General features: G+C 40.4%; 2 protein-coding genes across 2 annotated transcripts in view; one reads left to right on the top strand and one right to left on the bottom strand.

Annotated features, from left to right (window-relative positions):
* Positions 1 to 5,663: 5,663 nt before the first annotated feature.
* Positions 5,664 to 13,984, bottom strand: LOC119902049 (NAD-dependent protein deacylase sirtuin-5, mitochondrial-like). The gene is made up of 9 exons (XM_038717941.1): positions 13,844 to 13,984; positions 12,109 to 12,222; positions 11,374 to 11,507; positions 10,704 to 10,929; positions 9,998 to 10,085; positions 9,822 to 9,875; positions 8,460 to 8,583; positions 8,186 to 8,301; positions 5,664 to 6,515 (listed from the first exon to the last, which is right to left on the bottom strand). Exons 1-9 carry the CDS (start codon positions 13,977 to 13,979, stop codon positions 6,443 to 6,445), a joined length of 1,065 nt encoding a protein of 354 aa, XP_038573869.1. The 5' UTR covers positions 13,980 to 13,984; the 3' UTR covers positions 5,664 to 6,442.
* Positions 13,985 to 14,925: 941 nt separating this feature from the next.
* LOC119902047 (phosphatase and actin regulator 1-like) overlaps positions 14,926 to 21,216 on the top strand; it is a 50,576-nt gene continuing 44,285 nt past the window's right edge. The window contains exon 1 of the mRNA XM_038717936.1: positions 14,926 to 15,105. Within this exon, the coding sequence (XP_038573864.1) occupies positions 14,994 to 15,105 (112 nt within the window). The 5' untranslated portion in view covers positions 14,926 to 14,993. The remainder of the gene's footprint in view (positions 15,106 to 21,216) is intronic.

The raw sequence follows: 21,216 nt of genomic DNA, 5'->3' as shown, positions 1-21,216 counted from the left end.
TTCTATATTATTAAAAATCTATATTTGAAGTTCTCCATCTTGCATTTTACATCTTAAACCAGAGGCTAGCCTATCTTTATAAGACTGCCTTTGGAGGAGGGTTGCAGGAAATGCAAATCAAACTTGTTTTGCGAGTAAAGGATTGTTAGAAATAAAGTGAAGCATTACCATCAAATGTAATCCTGATGCAGCCCCTTTCCCTTAAACAGTGTACATGACATTATCCAGTTTTCTCACGACAGCTTGCTGATTGCAACCTTTTGCTTACCAGCATACACATCTGAGGGACTCATTCAGCATTTCCTCCATTACAGACAACACCACCCTAATCTTCCACTCACATCAGCATTGCTAATAACCCTACAGCTAGACCATTTTTCAAATATTGTATGGTAGACCTGAATTCAAAAGAGTGGCCTACTGCAGAGTAGAACATCCAACAGCTCTTAACACTGAAAAATGAAGAAGTAAGTTCAGAAGCGAAGCTTGTTTATTATGAGAAGAAGTAACATTGCCTGTTTCGCATGTGTGTCTGTGTGCAAGCTTATAATGGATCAATAGCCATCAGGTGCATGAGATTCAAGTGCAGCCCTCCCATTGTGAAATCCTCTTAAAGCTTCTGATAGTGCAAGTAATCTGGTGAGAGGCAATGTGTGAGTGTGTATCTGTGTGCGTGTGTTTGTGTCCAATCCATGTGCCTTGTCCCCTCCCACGAAGGCTGTTTTCCAAAGTATCACGTGCACCCACTGGATTTCAGTGCTTTGAGTGTTCACTGTGCAGCACACGAGGTAGGTGAGAGAGAGAGACAGACGGACAGAAAGCGAGTAAGATGTGATAATGTAAAACACAGCACTAATTACAGCCATCTAGGCACTGAAATCAGCTCTACTAGGACATTAAACATGGCTACGAAGGAGAGAGAAAAGTAATATGTACTATCAAGTTCTTTTGCAGTTTTGGCCGTCTCTATCGTTTCTGATAACATTGTACTCACCAAAGTAATTCTTGAGTTCTGGAAACATAGCTACAATGAAGTCCAATGGAGCAAGAAGCCCAAGCAGTCAGACTATCAGACAGTGAGACAGAGACCGTGTGTGCTCACAAGCATGCAGTGTACATTTAGGAAATCATTTTTACCATTCACTTTTGCATTCTCTTTCAAATAATTAGGCTAACTTGGGGGATGGTTTAAATCCTATATGATCTAATTACTTGTGTTCCTGACTTGTGACCAATTATAATTGAGTTATTTCAACCAACAAGAATGATGACTACTGCTCTAATCAATCTTTTCATTTTAAAAATGGATCAAATGTGTAATGTGAAAGGTGTCACTCCTAGAACACACTGAGACAGCTGACCTTGCATTTCCCATCAGCTCTATGGAGTGTTTGAACGTCCTTCAGCTCATTGTTTTGGTTTTATGCTCTACAACGTTGTTTGGTTTGGTGCAGTCTCATCACTCTCAGTGTCATATCCAGCTTCAGCGGGCAGCTGTTATCAGTGAAAAAGCTCTGCACGCTACCTAACCAGCACCAAATTGCTGACAAAGTTAAGAGTGCTGGCTTGTGAACATAGAGGAGCATTTACTGTCATGACTTAAGAGCCAGATATTTCTCTCAATAATTAGCGGAGACCAAACCAGAGCGAGAAGCAAAGAGGATACTGGAATGAACCTCACCTGGAGTTCACAAATATCCTTTAAGCAGGACAACAATAGGAAAGTATTTCCTTCACACGAACAATGACAATTATTTAACTTTGAAAATATATAAATGTAGATCATCAAAAATTAAAATGGCCATAAAGAGCATTTATTAGAATCTCCAATTCTCTTGGCCAGCTGATAGCAACCGGACTATGTAGAAATGAATATATTCCTTTGGAAATAGTGTATGTCATAGTAAAGCCTATTTCAAGTTAAAGTGAAGTGAAATGAGACACAGAGAAAGAGAGAGAGAGAGAGAGAGAGAGAGAGAGAGAGAGAGAGAGAGAGAGAGAGAGCAGATTTGAGAGATAGAAAAAACAAACAGATGGAGATGTCCATGCTGCTAGTTAACAGACACCTATACTATGACTATTGAGTGGATCAGATGAGGTCACTTAAAGAGTACTGATCTAGGAAACAAGCACAAACCGAGCAGGGTGACTGGAGTCATAACAGATGAGACTCAACAACACTTGGAAAGGCTTGATGTTGAATAGGGAGTGGATATTGAATTTCAAAGACACAAACAAGATTCACCAGGCAGGGAGGGGGGAGAGGTTCCTCTTGTGGGTGCCCTGAGTTGCTGTCCTCATAGGAGCCAAATTCTTCTCTGGGTGAGGCGGGCCGGTGATCAATAACCAGGTGAAAGTGGCTGCTGGCCTTGATCCTAATTAGTACAGGGTTAGAGCAGATTAGCTTGCACCTGAGCCTTTCTCAAACAACAGATCCCTCCCAATCAGGCTACCTAGAAGCACCAGCATCAGCACAATTCAGGGAAACATTGTGGGGTGGGGACAGGTGAGTCTTTCAAAGAGGGGAGTGAGCAGGGCGATTAGTGCTATTGCTACTTTTAAATAATTCTCATGGTAAACCTCTGTTATAACAGTCACATCTGTTAAAAACACACAGCATTAAGGGAAAGGTTAGGAAGAGGAGACCGTGAGGAGATTAGTATGTGTTGCTGTGTGTGTGTGTGTGTCTTGTGTGTTTGTGACTGTGCATGAGTTTACATGTATGTGAGACAAGGCCCAGTCTGTACACAGCAGTGTTGTGAATTGACAGTTGAAAGTTGTGAAAAAATACATAGGCCTTCATAAGCCGCCTGCTGCTCTGTTTTCCTCTAAACTACTGCAATCAATTTTGGATTCACAAAACAACAAAAGAAGAAGAACAACAAAACCAAAGCAAAATACATAAATTCAATCCAACATGGGACCTGGACGTGAAAAGACAAAATATATATTATGATAGAGGTACTTTTTAGATTGTGCAAATAGTAAATTTTTACTAAAACATAATACATTCACTTATCTCTCTTCTTTCCCAAAAATATTTTACTTTAGAATCTGCAAGTGGGCCTGTTGTTGCTTAAAGACCATGGTAATGGAATTTACATGCAGAGCCAATTCTTGATTGTATCATGGCTAAGCATAAAAAATTTATTTCTTGGATAAAACATATTAGACAGGCACTAACCTTCTGGACATTTTATATCTTAAGTGTCCAGATACATTTTAATCAAAATTGACTTTCTGAAGAAAAAAAATGTGTGTTGTTTCAAAAGTAAAGGCACATTTTGACCTCACTAACAAAGCTAAATCGTCAGCATACAGAGAAAGCTAACAATAAACTACAGTTTTCATCATTTATTTATGTTAGAAAGAATAAGGGTCCTAAGATTGATACCTGTGGAACGCCACTTATGCCATTAATACTGCATCTAGACATTGAATATGATTACTTGATATATGCCAACTAACTTATCTCACCCAATTGTGTCCAATTTACTGGATAACTTATGTACTGTATCAAATGAAAATAGACAAATTAAAACACAAATTGAAAATATGTACATTATGGGATGTGATTATAGAGCATCCATCTTTTAAAAATCTGGCTGCAGTGCCATTGATCTCTGTAGCTTCATACACAATGTGTTATCCATCCTTTAAAATATAGCTATTCCTTTTAGACTTGCTCTGGTCATCTTTTTTTTTTACATTACAAATAGTTGATATGTAATATTTAAAACAAAACACAGATACTCCTGAAGTGGCAGAATGAGCCAGCCATGCCTAATGGACACCGACAAGCTCTGTGTAACTGTAAAGCTACAATATGTGTATCTGTGTAAGGTTCACGGCTCCTCACCCAGCCTGACCTGGTTTGGTCTGACACTTTTCCCAGTCTGCATACAGAAAGAAACATCACACCAGTACACATACAGCAAAAAAAACCACACACACACAACACACACACATTCAGACACATTCTTCCCCCTGGTGCAAGCTTGTGCAAGCTTGTACACACACACACACACACACACACACACACGCAAATATACACTCATCCAACTGTCCATCAAATACCGCTCTCAGCTTTTTCCAAACACAAACTCCAACAAAATAAGTCACAGAGTCAATCATGCACACAGACACGCACATTAAATCCACACACAGATGCCATCTCCGGGTCAATCTACCTCTTCATCCAAAAAGACAGAGAGATATTTATCGAGCTGCCACCAATGGTGATGAGTCTATTGACCCCAAAGGCTTTTGGGTCAGACAAGAACCTTTCCACCTCCCCACTATATTCATTCATAAATGAGCTGCAGGACTTGGGAAGGAAGTTGTCATCTCTCTGGCAGAAATTACTTTATGACATAGCTGAGATTTCTCTTAAGTGCCTCCCCATGTACTTTTTCTCCTGATGACAAATGGGACTAGGGCCTTACCTCTCCTTATGGGAAGCGGCAGTGATAGCACAGGAAATGAGGAAATGTAATCATGGCAATGATGATGTTATACATTAACAGGTGGAGATGGCAGGCAGAAGGATCTAATTTGGAGGCTAATTGTTGAGCGAAGAAAGCAAGTTGTGAGGTGCCACAGTGGACATGAATACTTGAGAGGAAAAAGTGCTGGGTATTTCCACACCATGTGCCGGTTCACCAATGTGGTCCAACTGTGGTGTGTTTGTGGTGCTGCAATGTTGTGTGGACAAAAAAACTTTAACTACAGTGGGCATGGAATTAACTACCCTGAGGGACTCCCCTGAGATACCAAAGAGGGATTACATGCCTGTGTGCGTGCGCTTGTACTATTCTCCCTATACAGCTAGCTCTGTTGAGACAATTCCTTTATGATTATTACATTATCATAATACTGTCTAATGAACACTAACTAATGTCTTCCATAGCTAATATGAATGACTCCTATCCCTCAGTCCCTCCGATTTCCACTGAATGACTTAACCATGTTAGTCCAGCCAGTCAATAAAGACAAACACATTTAGGAGCTGTATTTCTACCCTCTAGAACTGGCGACTTGTCCAGGGCGTACAGCACCTGGACAAGTACGGATAAGCGGTTGAAGATGGATGGATGGATTTCTGCCTTTAGGATGCACTAGGCCAGTGTTTGATTTAAGGAGTCAAAGGCAAAAAGACCACATTTTAAAAAAACTTCACCCACGGCGAATATTTTTGCATTCACACACAAAATAGTTCTGAAAAAAAATAAAATAAATAAATCAAGATCAGTGTAAGAGATCAGCTGGGACAACAGATGCCACCTTGTGTCATTGACTGCTTACCACTTCAAACTGTTTCCATTTTCAGCAGCACTGTGCAGTAGAGGCCGATACCGTTTCCGCAGCTCGGCTCAGCTGTAACAACGCTGATTTCACCGATGGCCTCAGGGTACTTAACTCTACGTTTCCTCTTGCTCATGCATACTAAGAATCCATGTGGACCCAGGGTTGGTTTCTGTGTCCCTTTCAGTGCAGTTATGCCTTACTGTACAATCTACGATTGGGATAGAAAGCTACATGCTGGCATCTACTGTTCATTTTGGGCACACACAGTACAGTGCATTCCACTCTGGCTTGTGAAAAGCCATGGACAGTTTTTTAGTGCAGACAACAACATATAAACAGCAAACATACATATAGTGTTTTAATAATTATGTTCTACAGTATGTATTTTAATTGGCAGTTTTAATAGAATACATCATAAGAAATTGTGCGTCATGTTTAAAGTTGTTTACATAACAGATAATCATGTTACTAAATATATGATTGCTTTAATTTTTTGGACAATTTCCATCTACAGTGGTTGAACACAAACTTTTTGAAATCAGATACTGAATGTGTAAAAATGTATCATGAATCATCCACAACATGTAACTATACTGATACGATAATAACTACAGTCAAACAGCATGAGAGGGAATGCAGATTCAGGCTGGGACTGAATCTCTCTCTCTATCCTCTGTGTCCCTGATCAAAATCAAACTCTGTACACTTGGCTAAATCTCTGTAACATTGGTTGATTTGCACTTGAGGTTTAAAGCGAGCATTTGGTCAAGGTTGTGTAAACACTTTCGAAAGGCACAAGATTATGCTACGCTCTGTGCATCTGTTTGGTCGGTGGAAAGAAAAAAGAGGAATATTCTCCACTTGCAGCAGGAGTAACGTGTTCTTATCTACAGCCATAATTTTAGTAACACATCCAAAATATGACAATCCCTAAGCAGCATCTAATACACAAGATATGTAAAGAATTGCAACACCCTCTGATATCTGAAAAGATATTTTCCTATGCAAATAACTACATACAGAGTACAGTATTCCCATTCTTATACCAAGATGGATTGCCCCTTCCCAACCTTGGATTGCATTAGTCTGTAGAAGAAGCCACTGGTTGCTGTCCGTAAAGTCATTCCTGTGGCTCTTAAATAACCTCTGACTCATGTCGCGCCAAAGCTGGAGGCAGTGTGGTTCCACATGGACCCTGGAAATGGTGCCTGTGACACATCCCACACACAGAGAAACAAGACATGAATTTTAGGCGGAAGGTCACTCGTTGAGTTGAAAGTGCCTTGGTTTGGGCGACTGATTCAAGGTAACAAATAGTGGAAAGGGGCCTGGGCCCTGTTTCAGAAAGCAGGTTTAACATACACTGAGCTTAACCCTGAGCTCTGAGTAGACTGAGCTGATCAGAATAAGTTCAGTCAACTCTGAGTATGCTGAACCTGATGGAAGCGCGTGCGTGGGGATGAAAAAAAGCCATCATCAATGGAGCTCCGATTCTACGATTCACCATGGCAACGGTTAAGTAAAGCAGAGCCTCCATTTTAATCGGTTGGGGCTAGAAATATGAATGCGTGTCAACGCAGACTCTGATAGGCTATTTATGTTAAAACGCAGCAGTGGAGAAAGGATCAATATGCTACCGTTGCTCATCCATCATTTACCAGAATGGAATTTCTTTAATGAATGATAAAGTGCTGGAATTCTCTCTATAGGCTAAATTTTATTATTAAATAGGCTTTAGGTCTATTTATTCAGCTGTAAGCTGACGGGACAAAATGCCGGTGGCAATCGTGGCTACCTGAAGATGAAAATATGTATCAAATATAAGACAGTTTACTCATGGACATATTTTTGCATTGGAAAATGTGTCTAGGTTCAAACTGACTGTAAAGTTGTAGACATCTATTTTACATTAATAAAATCTTGCTCATTTTGTATTTCATGAAATGCTGTAAAAACACATTCAGACTATGCATCTAATAATCAAAAACTCACTTTTAGACTACATTTATTTGTTTCAGCTGCACCACAGTCATCCTCACTCAGAAATATTCACATTGTATCCAGTTGACAACTACAAGGACTGTTCCAATCAGTGCGACTACAATATGAAAGATTACTGTTAATTGATCAGTTTTATACTGATTAGTTTAAACAGGGATTGCTGCAGCACTGTAGCTCACGGTAAGTGTTTTTGTGCAACTGTTGCCAACCTGACAGCTGTCCACACTATGTCATAAAGGACAGTGTAGCCTATAGATTTTAATCTGTGCTGAGGATAAATCCACCATGTCCAAAGATAACTCTGTCCATACATCGATGAGAGATTGATCATAAAAGCGGTCATGCTCAAGATCATGTTCAGGTAAAAAAAAAAAATAGCCTATCCAACCGGGATATCGATGTTTCTAAAGACGTAGCCTAATTGCGTTCCAATATGTGCTTTGACATCGACAGTATGAATGAGTAAATGTCAGACAGCCGCTTCAGGCTCCGCAGGAGGGGAGTCAGAGAGAAATTCAGCGTTTATAGAAGTAAACCTACTCCCGAGGAGGTTAGGTTCACAGCGAAAGTTGCTGGGGTTACTGACCTAGAGTTTATCTGATCTCGGTCTCTGAAACCGAAAACCCAGAGTTTCCCTCATCTCGGGCTTAACATACTCTGGGTTTTCATTAAACCTGCTTTCCGAAACAGAGCCCTGGAAGCTGCCTCTGCTGCCAGTGGGTGGCACTAAATATCAATAGAAACATGCATCACTATCCTATGGTCTGGTTTTACTTATCATTCATATATGTTCATGCTAACTTCATTCATTATACAACCAGATTGGTGGTACAGTTTTATCTTTTTCAACATGCACTCAGTTTCTGGACTGACTTACGTGAAATACCCAGTTTTTGGTGTCGTTTGTATATTAAATTCCGCCACTGGGATGCCCCTGGATGCAATCTGGGGGCCAAACATGGCTGCTGGGTAAACAATTGAAGATGTGCCCACCTGTAGTTTTACAACAGAGAACAATGACACTTGCGTCTACTTGAAATCTATACAACATTGTATTACAGGTCCAGTCCTTCTGAACAAATGTTTGCTTTACACAATATTACACAGAGGAGAATATGATGTGTATGCATATACAAATGAGGATAACTCACCACCAGACAGAGATCACATATTTCCATCTCTTTTTCCACCTTGGTCAGCATATGAGAGTCCAGAGTTTCTCCAAAAAACACCACGTTGGGCCTCAGCAGACCGTGACAGTCACTTTCGTCACACCTTGATACCAACAGGAACAAACAGTCCTTAGACGATTAATTGTGTCATACTGCATTTATCACAGAATAATTGGCCATACCACACTATGATTATGCAGAAATGACGAGTCAGACATGAGGCGACCATAGAGACTAAATAAAGCATAATCACTTTCCTATTGTTGTTTATGGTTCAACCAAGCGGGAAGCTTCCGGTCAGCAAACTGATGCGAACGCCGAAGTCCCTTAAACCTGCATTCTATCGAACGGCCAGCATGGGGCGACTCTTCCGGTTGCAAAAAGAAGTCCGGCTTCATTAGAAATTATGGTAAAATGACCCTACTTCTCAGCTGAATAATTACCTCAGTAAACACTTTCCTTATGAGTTTATGTTCTTAATCAATAGTTTCATGTCTTCTTCAATACAACTTGATGTTCATTTAGTAAATTATGGTACCATTTAGAGGAAAATAGACCATAAAGATGCTTCAGGGAGGGATTATCTGTGATTGACAAGTCGTTACCATGGTCGACCTGTCAATCAGGCTAGAGTGACTCATACCCACGGCACTGTGTAAATTTAACTAGTTGAAAAACCTTATTAGGGGTTGGCTGTTCACTTTCTCTGGTGAGTACATTTAGTTTTAAGACTGTTTGCTAGACAAAATTGTCAGCCCTGTTAAAATGACAGTTCACGTGAATTACAGATGCACCTAGCTAAGCAAGCTAGCTAGCTCCACACACAGCTGTTAGCTCCACCGTCTCTCCCAAATATAGTCACGTCCAGTGCTGCTGGTTGCAAAAAATCGACATGGCGGCACCCTATCGGCCAAACTCAAGGCTTCAAAACGGCAGTCCACAAACCAACAGGTGTCGTCTTCATGACTTTGTCCACTTTTTTTATACAGTCTATGGGTTCAACCATATAACCCATGTTCATTGTATGTACTCTCAGTGTTTCTGTTCACAATGTGCGCATTTGAATTAAAACTCAGGTTCATTCATGTTTTTCTCTCCCACCTCAATCTTCCCTTGTAACATACTGCTCTTTATAGGCAGAGAATGTTTCACGTAAAACTGGCATACAAAAAATGAAGCAATCTCAAATTGCCTGCGTAATACAAATAGAGGAGATATACAAGATGACAGGCCTGTTTGATAAAGGAAAACTCCAGGTGTAGTATGCATCAGAAAAGCACTACAAAAGGCTTAGTAAATCTGACCCTCAGTGTTATTAATATGAAGTGACAGTAATCCCACCTTGGCAGTTTATCCACTGGAATCTGGGCATCAGCAACATCTGGGTCAGGTGCACTGTACATTAAGAGAACAAACACAAAGGCACTTTACTCACACGAGGGTCAAACTGAAGAGATCAGGCAACAACTCCTGCATGTTTATCAGTGTGTGTATACTCAAGAGGTGCTGCCTTTTACCCTTTGTCCTTTAGGGCAGCACATATGGGGCTTTGCTTGTTCGTGGTCACGTGTCCACAACTCACACAGCGAGTCTCCATCAGACTGCCTGTAGTTACACATGGAAAACACAGCCGTTTATCATTTAGGCCCGCTGGAGTCACAGAAAACATCTCCCTCGTGACAGAATTACTTGACAATGATAGTTTTGCGCCCGGACTCATCCAGGTCAATTAAAACAAGAGTTTAGCAAAGAAACGAGTCAAATGCTTTATAATCTTTTTTTGCCATAATCCACCCAGAAACAGAAAAGCCACAAAAAACTGTTGCCTTAAAATGGAAACGAGATTAGAGAAATAGAGGAATTTAGAGAAATATATCATCACAGGACACTTTTTTTGGAGTTGATGTACTGACATTAAATTAGTGACTCACTCTGTGGACTCTCTAGGATGTTTGTTTGAAAGACCAACTATGAATTACAAAATGTTTCCATATCCAAGTAAAAGCTTGGGATATATGTGGCTCGGTCATATTTTCTAGTAATCACTGACTATGGAGCAGCTTCAGGATTTTAGTCACAATTTACTTTTTTTAATTCCCACAAAGAAATGAAACCTCCCTATGCATTTTTGCCTCTAGATGGCAACTTGTTCAAATTCAAAAATACACTCGGTTCTATTTTAGGGTAGATTTTTCCTTTAAAAATTTGTAGTCCAACTCTCACCATGAATCTTGAGCACGTGTTTGGACCCGGCCTGTCGGTGGAGGTCGTCTATGCACTGGGTGATGACCACCACGGAGCGTCCCTGCTTTCTCAGTCGGGCCTCACACTCTGCTATAGCCAGATGTGCGACACTGGGCTTCTTGCTCAAAGCCAGCTCCCTTCTGTAATGGTAGAACTCCCAGACGCGAGACGGGTTGCGAGAGAAGGCCTCTGGGGTTGCCAGGTCCTGGGGATGCATCAATGTATGTGTGTTATAGGTCAAAACTCAAGTATTAAAAAGGTTTCAAAAGAGCAGTATTAAGAAGCGAGGATTAGAAGAGATAATGAAAGGCATCATAGATTAAGTTTAAACACCTCAATTCGGGAGGGAGATTATAAGTTTGTCGTATGAAAGACCATTTTTGATTCTTTCCTGGAGGTAAATCTTGGTGCAGCCCACAACAAAGAATCCAGATTATGCAACAAACACCATTTCTCTCTTTACCGGCTGTTGCTGCCTGGATAAATCCGCTGAGCTGTGAAGATGTATTATGTAAACATAAAATACACCCACTTCACAGCAACAACTCTGAACCACAGCTGGAAATTGGATCAAACATAAATCTTTGACTTAAATAAAAAAAAATACAGCCATGTACACGTGTGTGTGTTTTGCTTTTTAAGAAATTACCTGAGACTGCCACTTCCTCCACTTCTCATTTTCTCCCCTGAAGGTCGGTACTCCACTCTCTGCACTCACACCTGCGCCTGTGATGATAGCTATGTGTTTGGCTTTTGAAAAGAGTGCACGGAATTCAGACATGTCTGGAGGGGGAAAAAAAGGAAATGCAACATATTTTCAAGTGCTTTTTTAAGTGTCTATACTTTTTTAAAAAAAACATTCAATAATATATTTATTACTATCAAACAAGGGAAGACAACTCACAAGCAGATATGTTTGACAACTCAATGCTTTTGTTCTCAAGTTGATCATTTCCAACATCTTGTCCTAATATTCAGTAACAATTTAAAAATTTGTGTTGTCCTCCCAACAACATATCCACTAATGCCAAGTCTGGGGAGAGGACGGTGGAGTGTTGCAGTTAGTATTATTACAATATTTGAGTCATACACTGTAGTGTTTTTGGTGTCCTTTGGTGACACATACTTTGCATTAGTGGTGTCAGGAAGAATTGATTTGAGAAAGAAGTCAGTATGCAAATTTACACATAAGTAATCATTACACACTGGTTCATTAACATAGCATGTAGTCTACTACTACATAGTAGTGTTACTTAAAACATTAAATTTCACTAATTTGCAGAATCATTTTCTTATACGGTGCTGTCAGAAAGGATGACCTGACTGGCTGACGTCCAATGTTTAATGAAGGACCAATATTGACCTGACACAGCTGTCATTTTACCTGAGCTGGGCCTTGCTGTGTCCATCAAAGGTCCTCTCATCACATGAGTGGAGCACATGCGAAGACGAAGTGCAAACACAGCTCGATTTTGGAGGAGCATTGTCACTTTTGTTACTGAAGAACAGATGGATACATAAAAAAGTAAAAGCACACGAAATGAAAAGAAAGTCCCACTTTTAACTCTTATCTTTATTCACACAAACTAGCTGCTGTGAAGATGTGCACATTTCCTCTGTATATATTCTATGCATTATGACTTATCTATACTGAATATAAAGATGACAAATCATCCTTTAACCTGAACGCTACTGGAGTCAAATGTAGGTCTTCTTTACAGACTCATGTTGTGCAGCGCAGCATTGTTTAAACCCACAGAACGTTGCTACAAATCCTAACTGTGATCCCAAAGTTTTACTTTAACCTTGTCTTGCTTTGTTCGGCATCTGTTGTTATACTACCTTCTGAGTATCCAGCTTTCACTTTGTCTGTCAAAGCACTTTGTAAAGTTAAGTAAAATTATTATTACGATTATAATTAAAGTTTCCAAAGATACTACATGTCACGCTATATTCGGGGCATATGCATACATCATGCAAAAGCAATGTACAATATGTGCATATGTTGTAATAGTGCAGCCATAAAGAACATACTCATGAGCATTTCACTAATAGCTGCAATGAAGTGTAGGAAAATGCACATTATATGTGTGTTCTCTATACTGTTATACAGTATGTGAAAAAAGGTTAGAACACTTTAAGGTAAGTTTAAGTAGAATATCCAGTAGAAGTGAGCCTGTGTATAGCAAATGTGTACATAAAGTAGTTCTTCCTTTATATATGGCATATTTACCGACATATCAATATAAACACAAGATATGGCTGCAAGAATGCATCTGATGTGGTTGTACAATCAAAGCAGTGATACTCTTAAATGTAGTAATGTGGACAAAACTGAGGGAGCTGAGGAAGGAATGTGCATAAAATAAATCTGAAAAAGAATATGGTTGGCAGCAAACGTAAACAGTGGCTTTTAAGCGGTATAATTCAAAAACAAATAACCAATAAAAAACAGACAATTGGGTGCGCCCTACAAGAAGCAGTAGTCGATCTGTTAATATTTGACAGAGGGATGAAACTACAGGACACACATCATTCTACAGCTATTTATGCATCTTGACGTTTTTTTAGTGAATATCTTCTCTTCTAATCCCATAACGTTATATGAAATCCTCCTTATCACCCCTTAAATCGCCTAATACTGCCTACAAGCCTGAACAAACCTACAGCCAAATGTGTCGAGGCAGGTTTAACAGCCTGCCCAGCCCAATGTATAAAAGATTATAATTAACGAGTCAAAGAGCTGTACGTTAGGACATTCTGCATATTAGCACAAGTTAACGTTACAGCTAAACTGCACTCTGTTTATTGCTTATCTTGGACAAACCAGCCGCTTTATTTCCAATAGTAAAATCTCTTGACAGTACAAGTTGTTAACTTCAGCTGAAGAGTCCTTCACACGCAGATGTAACCCACTAACTTACGTTAACACAACAATGCTTGTAACGTCGTTAACCAAGTTTGCTGATGATGAAGTGTTGTCGTGCTCTCTGTCACATAACGTTAGGCAGGAACTAACGTGCACATCCATTATAACATGTGTAAAAGCTAACTTCTGTGATATCAGCGGATACATGCGTATTTAAAATACATTGCCTTAGTAGTGGTATCGTACTTACTTAGCTTTGTGATAATTCCCACTTTCGAAGCAGAAAGATACGTCGAGTTTGCTTGTTTACCTCTATCACCACAATTATCACGAGAAGCCGTAAACGTGCCACACTGTCGTAAATCGCGCTCCAAAGAAATGCTCATAAACCAAACTGAGGTGACGAGAAGACAAAAATGTGTAGTTTAGGAGCACCATCTGGTGGTAGACTGCTGTAAGTCTGCTTCATTCAGTATGATTCATTCATTCTCCTGCTCAAGTCAGAGACACAGCAACACTTCATGCTACCCCACTGAAGTCATATATCGTCGAATTTTGCTGTGTTTATGTTTATGTTGTAAGCTGCCTAGTTGCAAAAAGTTTACTCAACTGAAGCAGCAAAATATTTCAGGGACTATCACACATCAAATGAAACGACAGGCTACTTCTTCTCAAAATCTGCCACTTCATTTTGTCTCCTCTGTGGTTCTCACCATTACCTTTACATTTAAGTGTTAAACTATATCTCGTCTTATAATATATAGGCTATATTCAATTGGAATTGTTTGCTTGCCTTTAGTAGCCTATACCATGCAGTATTATGTCGCTGTAGTGTGCTATAGGTAATCGTGTCACTTGTGTGCAGGATATATTGTAGCAATGTGAAAGCTAGCCTATTCGTTGTATTAGGCTACTTTCCTACAAATTACTGGGCTAGATCTAGGCTTAGCTAAAACCTGTACAACAATACGGACAATGCTATATTTGGACAAGCTATTTTTGAATTAGAAAAATAAAATATATACATAAGCTGCTGTAGGTCGTACATCACTAGCCTAGCCTATAGGCTATTATATTTATGAAAGACTGCTGACGATATAGGCTACATTTTATTTATATGTAGGAGCTTTATTTTAGCCGGTTATAGCCCCCCCACCCCCAATATTTTGCCATTTTTATACATTTTTTTGATCATCGTGTATCCATGCCAGATTTCCCACCAACGCCTCTCTCTCTCTCTCTCTCTCTCTCTCTCTCTCTCCCTCTCTCTCTCTCCCTCTCTCTCGGTGTGTGTGAACTCCCTCCTCCCCATCAACAGCTACCTCTCAGTGTGTGAGTGGCCGTGGTTCTGCGTCTGCCCCAGTCGGCCAGCAGTCATCCCTGGACACTGGTTCAAATTGATGGCGACCACTCCAGACAGCAGCACAGACCGCAGACCGATAAGGAGACTCCGCTCCAAGAGCGATACCCCATATCTTGTTGAATCCCGGCTCTCCTTCAACCTGCGGACAGGTAGGCGCACATCCAACCGCCCTGCCCTCAAAGCGTTTTGTTAGATGTTTTGCCAGATGTCTTAATGTGGGTGGACTGGGGGGGGGGTCACAGCCTGAGATACGATCCTAGTTTACGCGAATGAAAAAATTACAACGTTTACCCTACAGGGTATTATTCTTGTGAATTGGTGTTATAGCTTTCCTGTGAGATGTATCCCTTTAAAATGCATTAATGGATAGATCTAAATATTCCTGCATGGCAAGGAGAAATGTGACTGAAATGTTATGCAACTTTGTAGACTAACGCTGGTGGTTAATGACATGTCTGGCGCAAAAACAGTGATGGAGTTAAGATATTAAACAGCGATTTTATACCTGTAAATGCTGTTCTTGTGTAAATGTTGATTTAGTCAGTTCTTGGTAATTGCTACCACTGTAATTCAGCGCAGTTACATAATAGGCTATGAAGAAGCTTCAACGTGACCTGTAGTAGCCCAAGCTTTGGCTGTGGTCCTGGTGCACAAAATCTGATATCCGGTGTGTTCAGCCTCTTTTGGGGTAGATTTTAATCACCACATTTTAAACAGTTGTAATAGATCCCGTGATGATGCTCCTGGTGAGCAGTCTTCTGTCTCCATCACCCTTTACAAAGCTGTTGCATCCCCAGTTACCATGGTGACATGGCATTTTATGCTGACTGAGTCAACAGGATTCAGATTTTGCACTACAGTGTGATTAACATACACACTGCATCTGAAAACAGGCCTCCTGGTAGCCAAGTCAGTCTTTTTTATCACCTCTGAAAGATATTTGATGTTTGTAGCAGTAACCCATGTGCTTATCTCTTATTGGTCTCATTTGTGCCCACATGTGTAATGACTAGAATGACATCACAAGTCACGCACTCTCTGTTCTCTTGGTGCTAATATTTTGAAACACCTAGTCCTCACAGCCCTAAGAGCTATTGCAACTTTATAAATATATCCTTGTCCTAGCATCTCAGCTTGCTGGAGTCACAGCCATCTATCCACTCAGCAAAATGTGTGAGATGAGTACCACACCTATAGTCTACTGCGGTGTTTGGATGTGGCCCAATTCAATAAGGGGTTTTATAGAGCATGCATTGAAGGTTTTGGGAGATGGTTTGTAGACTGCAATTTAAGCTAATGTCTTGCTGGTAACTGTGGGTTTGCTCTATTGAATGCACTGATATGAAGAACATGGTTTGAGTGTTTTTTTTTAGAGGAATGTTAATTGTTTTGTGGAAAACTAAAAAACCTGTCAGTTAAACTAAAGTTTAGAATAGTGTACACATATAGGCTAGTAGTAGCACAGTGTAAATATCCTCTGTTGTAAGCTTTTTGAATGACAAAGCAGTGTGTGTGTGTCTGTCTGTGTGTAGGCCTGCAATTACAGATTATTTTCATTATAGATTAATCAACTAATATTCTTTTCTATCAATCATTTAATAATTCAGTCCACCACGTCATGTGTCACAACGCCACAGAGACCAAAGTGACATCTTCAAATTGCTTGTTTTGTCCGACCAACACATGTATAAACAAAGAAATGTTACAAATCTTCCTCACACTTGGAAACCTGCCAGCAAATCAGTTAGTCAGCTAATCACTTCAGCACCAATGTGTTTGACTGTGGAAGGAAACTAAGCAGAATTTGTGTTATCTCAAGTCAGGACAGTTGGACAGGACAGCATTCTGGACTCTAGAGGCTGAGGGGATTATAATCGCAGGGTCATCACTTTAATCATAAAGTGACTGCATCTTTCTCTTGTGCAGCTGCTCAGCGGCTCAACAATGTAGCTGCTGTATTGACAGCTCCCAGGTGAGCAATGTGAACCAGGGCGCTCCTGGAAAAGAGCATGGGTGCTCAGTTGTGTTTACCTGGATGAGTGACTGCTGAATAAAAAGCCCCCCCAGCATGTTTATCTCATATAAGCCTCTGTAGGTCTAGGCTTCTCTTGCCCATGAGTGTTTGGCCTGTGGAGACGAGCTTGTTGTCGATGGCAGGACTGTCATTTGTCTCTATGCTCCCTTTTTTTCAATTTCCCTACTCTAGAGCGAGCTCACACAAAGCATGAGGATGGTATGGGGGCGATTTGTACAACAGCACTGTTGACTCACTTCCACCTGAAGAAGTGGAGCAGGATTTAGCTTGCTTATTGCCAAGGAAACCAAAAGTCTCGTGGTTGTGTGTCCAGGTGCTTAATAATGATAAATGAACAGAGCTGCTAAGGATGTGAAACAAGAACTAAGCAATTATCTCTGTGTAGTTCTGGACAAGACAGTGGCTTTGGTTCTCTTTTTGTTATGTTTATTTCAGGGCGATTATAAGGGTTCTAAACACGGCCTACTATTATACACGGATCATAAAAATGATTTCATATAGTGTGCAAAGAGTGACACAAGAGGATCAATGTTTTGTGAGTAGATTTATTTTGGAGCCACCAGACATTTTATGACTGTATTCATGATTTCATCAATGAACTGCCACTTCACAGAGAGAATACACTTTAATATCGAACCCAGTCACGTTATAGTCAAGACACTGGCAGTCTGACCTCTGTTCCAATGAGATTGAGTTGTGTAATTTGCTTTGATGTGTTTGCCTGTGTGAAAATCTGGAGGTGAATCCAAGGTTCACAGCCAACATTGCTTTATTCCCTGATGCTGAAACTGAGCTCAGTTAGCCCATACATGGATCAGTGGTGTCTATGGGGATTAAGCCTCTACTACATGTTTGACATCTCCAGGAACGAGACTGTAGCATACAAATAACAGATACTCTATGGGCTTCTAATGGAATCAGGGAGCACGTATGAAACATCACTTTATTGCATTGACCTGTTTAGCGTCTGCACTAATGTAATTTGCCCCACAGTTAATTTGCCGCGCACACAGTCGCAAAGACATAACAACATAATGGCATCAGTTACTGTGCAGCTATCAACGGGCTGTGTCACCAGTCATAAAACATTTGAGGATGTAGGTGTACATGGATGGTTGACCTACTTCACAGGTTTTATTTCAATCATTACTGCCTGTTATGGAGCTATAGCTAAGCCTCACATGCACACGCGCATGCACACGCGCACGCACACACACACAAACATTTTTATCTGGACTAGTAGCTGAGAGATTACAGTGTTTGGGGAACTACAATCATTATTGGTTACCTAAGGTTCCTTGTCTATGGTCTTGACCTTGTCTATTGTCAGTGTGCATGTTTCTGAGGTGTGTGCATGCATGAATATCTGTCCCTTGTTAGTGTGATGTGTATGTGTTGCCTGCTGACACAGCATCTGTCTCACTAGAAGAGGTTGTCTGCTTGTTTTTATTCATCGATCATTCAGCGGCTCAAGTACCCCATCTGCTTTCTGTCTCCACGCTCATGCTGCACACAAGAAACTCTCTATATTACAGCAGCTAGCTCTTTTGATTTTCCACTAAGATCCTTATACGAAAGAGACCAGACATCTGTGAGTTTTCTATCATCTTTGCCAACACAATCAACCTAACCTTTTTACTCTGTGTCTTCTTTCTTTCTCTGCATTCTACACCTTTCGGTAATACTCCTTTGTTGTCAATACTCCGTGAAATTAATAGATACTCATACTGTTTTTGTGAGATACCTTTAACTATAATATAAGACTGTCTGGTGCAATTGCAGTTGTGGTTTTCAGTACAGTTGTGTTGTGAATATTGCACATTCATGTTTCTTTAATATTGTGATTTAAACAGGAATAGCTTTTTTGTTAATTATGCAAAAAGAAAAGAGTAAATTAAGGGGTCATCTAGGTAAAATTTGTTAACTTCTATAGAACTTGCTTCAAGACATGCCAGAATTTGTGCACAGCTAATGACTAGTATGTTAAAGCATCATGTAGTATATTGCAATTTAGAATAGTTTTTACGTTTTTTTTTCAATTCACCTTGCAGCCTCGACACACAGGCTAGCTTGTCCTTACAAGCTTGGGGTCTTCTCTGGTCTGCTCTGGCAGATGGAACATTAATCACAGCACACCTACTGTACAGATGTTAATTGTGCCGAACAGCTGGATGCCATGTGCAGGGTAGAGGTGTGGGAACGCTGATGGCTGGAGCTTCCACCATTATACCTGGCCTGAATGCAAATAGGCAAAGCCGAAGCCCGTACTTGGCTGCATTGCAGTTGTTGGAGGATAGATGATAGGGGGTACTTCCCTAGCTAATTTGTATTTGCACATATCCTTACACATATACTAAACTGATAATTCAATCATGTCTACAAATTTAGAGGTAAGTATGCAACATGTACAGAGAGCTTTAACACGCGCTGTTTGGTTGTGTGCATGTACATGTACTCTTTGTTGCAGCCACATTAAGCTAAAAAAAGCTAAACTCAACTCATTCACCACCCACCACTCCCTGCATCTCTCTCTCCCTCTGCTGCTCTGTGTTGCAATCTCGGTGTACAGTAAGCACTGCTGTCCGAAAGAGTACAATCAATACACACCAGCTGCATGTTGGGAAGGGACAATTTTCTGCTGCAGAGCTCTGCATGCCAGCAGGGTTTACCAGAGAATTCACATTATATGAGAAAAACACAGGCACTGGGAGGGATTTAACTGTAGCCTCTCTATGCGCTTAGATATTTTGTTATTTTGTGTTTCACTACTCTGTTAATAATTTAGAAATGATTTGCATATACACTTTCATGGATGAAGGTCTAGTCAGATGATCCAGTTTTTTTGTTGAAAAAAGCAGCTAAATGTAACTACAAGTTCAAGAACAAGTAGAATTTGCAATCACCAATTTGAGCTGTCTGTCCTTTTCTCAAAGGGAAAGGGAATTTCAGATTAAGTAGCTGGGCTGGAGCCAGTGATGTGATGTTTTTAGCGGTTTGCAGCAACACTAGAGGCCATTAGCAAAAGTGTTTCACAAAGTGGTGATAATTAGCGGCAAGAGATTACTATCAGTTCTCCGTCAATGTCGCTTTCAATCTATCTCTCCATCATACAGCCCCCTCCCCCCCCCCCCCCAATCACACACACACACACACACAGCTGACATTTCAGAATCAGAAACAGCTTTATTGTCAAATAGTTTTTACGCGTATAAGGAACGCTTTCTGTGAGTAGGTGCGTAACAGTACACATAAAATACACATAAACCTATAAAAATATAAATATATGAAATTGACAACAAGTTATAAAAGAATAATAAAGACAGTATGCAATATGGTAGTTACTAATATGTGTATCGGATTTGTTAATGCAACATTCACAATGTGTACTTTAAAGGGGTGGAAGGAAGGGGGAGACCATCATATGATACACTGCATCTCAAAAAACAACCATGCATCCATCTTCCCTACTTGGTTGCTCATGTGCCTCCTTGTGCTGAAGCATCCCAGCTCTGAATAAAACATGAGTGGGAAAAATCAGAGCAAAAATAGCAACGCTATATCCAGGACCCTTACTGGATGCTCCTGCTACATGAAAGTTCAATCAACCATCAGTGCCAACGTCTGTAGCAAGATGGTTTAAAGAAAATGACAGGCAGGTGTCCTCTTTGAGAACTTGCAGGAAGCTGCATCTTCCCAGAATCTCTCTCTACTTTCTTTTCATTTCTCTGTCTCTCTCTCTCTCTGCCACACTTGGAAGTGTGCGAAACGGTCCTGGCTGTGATGTGCTTTCTACGTGCCAGCTGAGAAATAACGCCTTTTTCAAAAGCCTCCCAAGTCGAAAGAAAGCTGCATGACGATGTGCTTATGGGTCATATTTATAGTAAGTGTGGCAGCATCATCGGGCAGAGAGGGGTAAAGATACCACTGCATTCTGAATGGCAGCATTGCCAAGGACCAATTACACTGGAGGAGAGAGCTCCGCCTGAATCACTTACTGTCTGATGCTGGTTTTACTGAATTTAAAGCAACATGCAATGCATTCTGTTGGGTATAAAGAAAGAAAAGAAAGGAGGCAGCACACTGTATCCACTCTTATGCCCAAAGGATGGGTGGGTGATATCCTTGAAATCTAATGTGCCAACAAAATGTGTATTCTCAGTGAGATAATGTCAGGCAGCTGGGGTGACAAACGATGAGCATCCATTAAGTGGATATGAAGAATGTC

Source organism: Micropterus salmoides, unplaced genomic scaffold, assembly GCF_014851395.1.
Source record: "Micropterus salmoides isolate LMB-PRFRI ecotype aquatic unplaced genomic scaffold, ASM1485139v1 Ms_hic_scaffold_14, whole genome shotgun sequence".
Taxonomy (NCBI): Eukaryota; Metazoa; Chordata; class Actinopteri; order Centrarchiformes; family Centrarchidae; genus Micropterus; species Micropterus salmoides.
This window is presented reverse-complemented; position numbering and strand designations above follow the sequence as displayed.

What these genes read in the sequence shown, in the direction of transcription:
- LOC119902049 (XM_038717941.1), bottom strand. Translation starts at nt 13,979, where the DNA reads ATGAGCATTTCTTTGGAGCGCGATTTACGACAGTGTGGCACGTTTACG. An exon ending in GGAGGAAGTGGCAGTCTCAG is followed by an intron (nt 10,930 to 11,373) that starts GTAATTTCTTAA and finishes ATGCATCCCCAG; the next exon opens with GACCTGGCAACCCCAGAGGC. An exon ending in GCTGCCCTAAAGGACAAAGG is followed by an intron (nt 9,876 to 9,997) that starts GTAAAAGGCAGC and finishes CTTAATGTACAG; the next exon opens with TGCACCTGACCCAGATGTTG.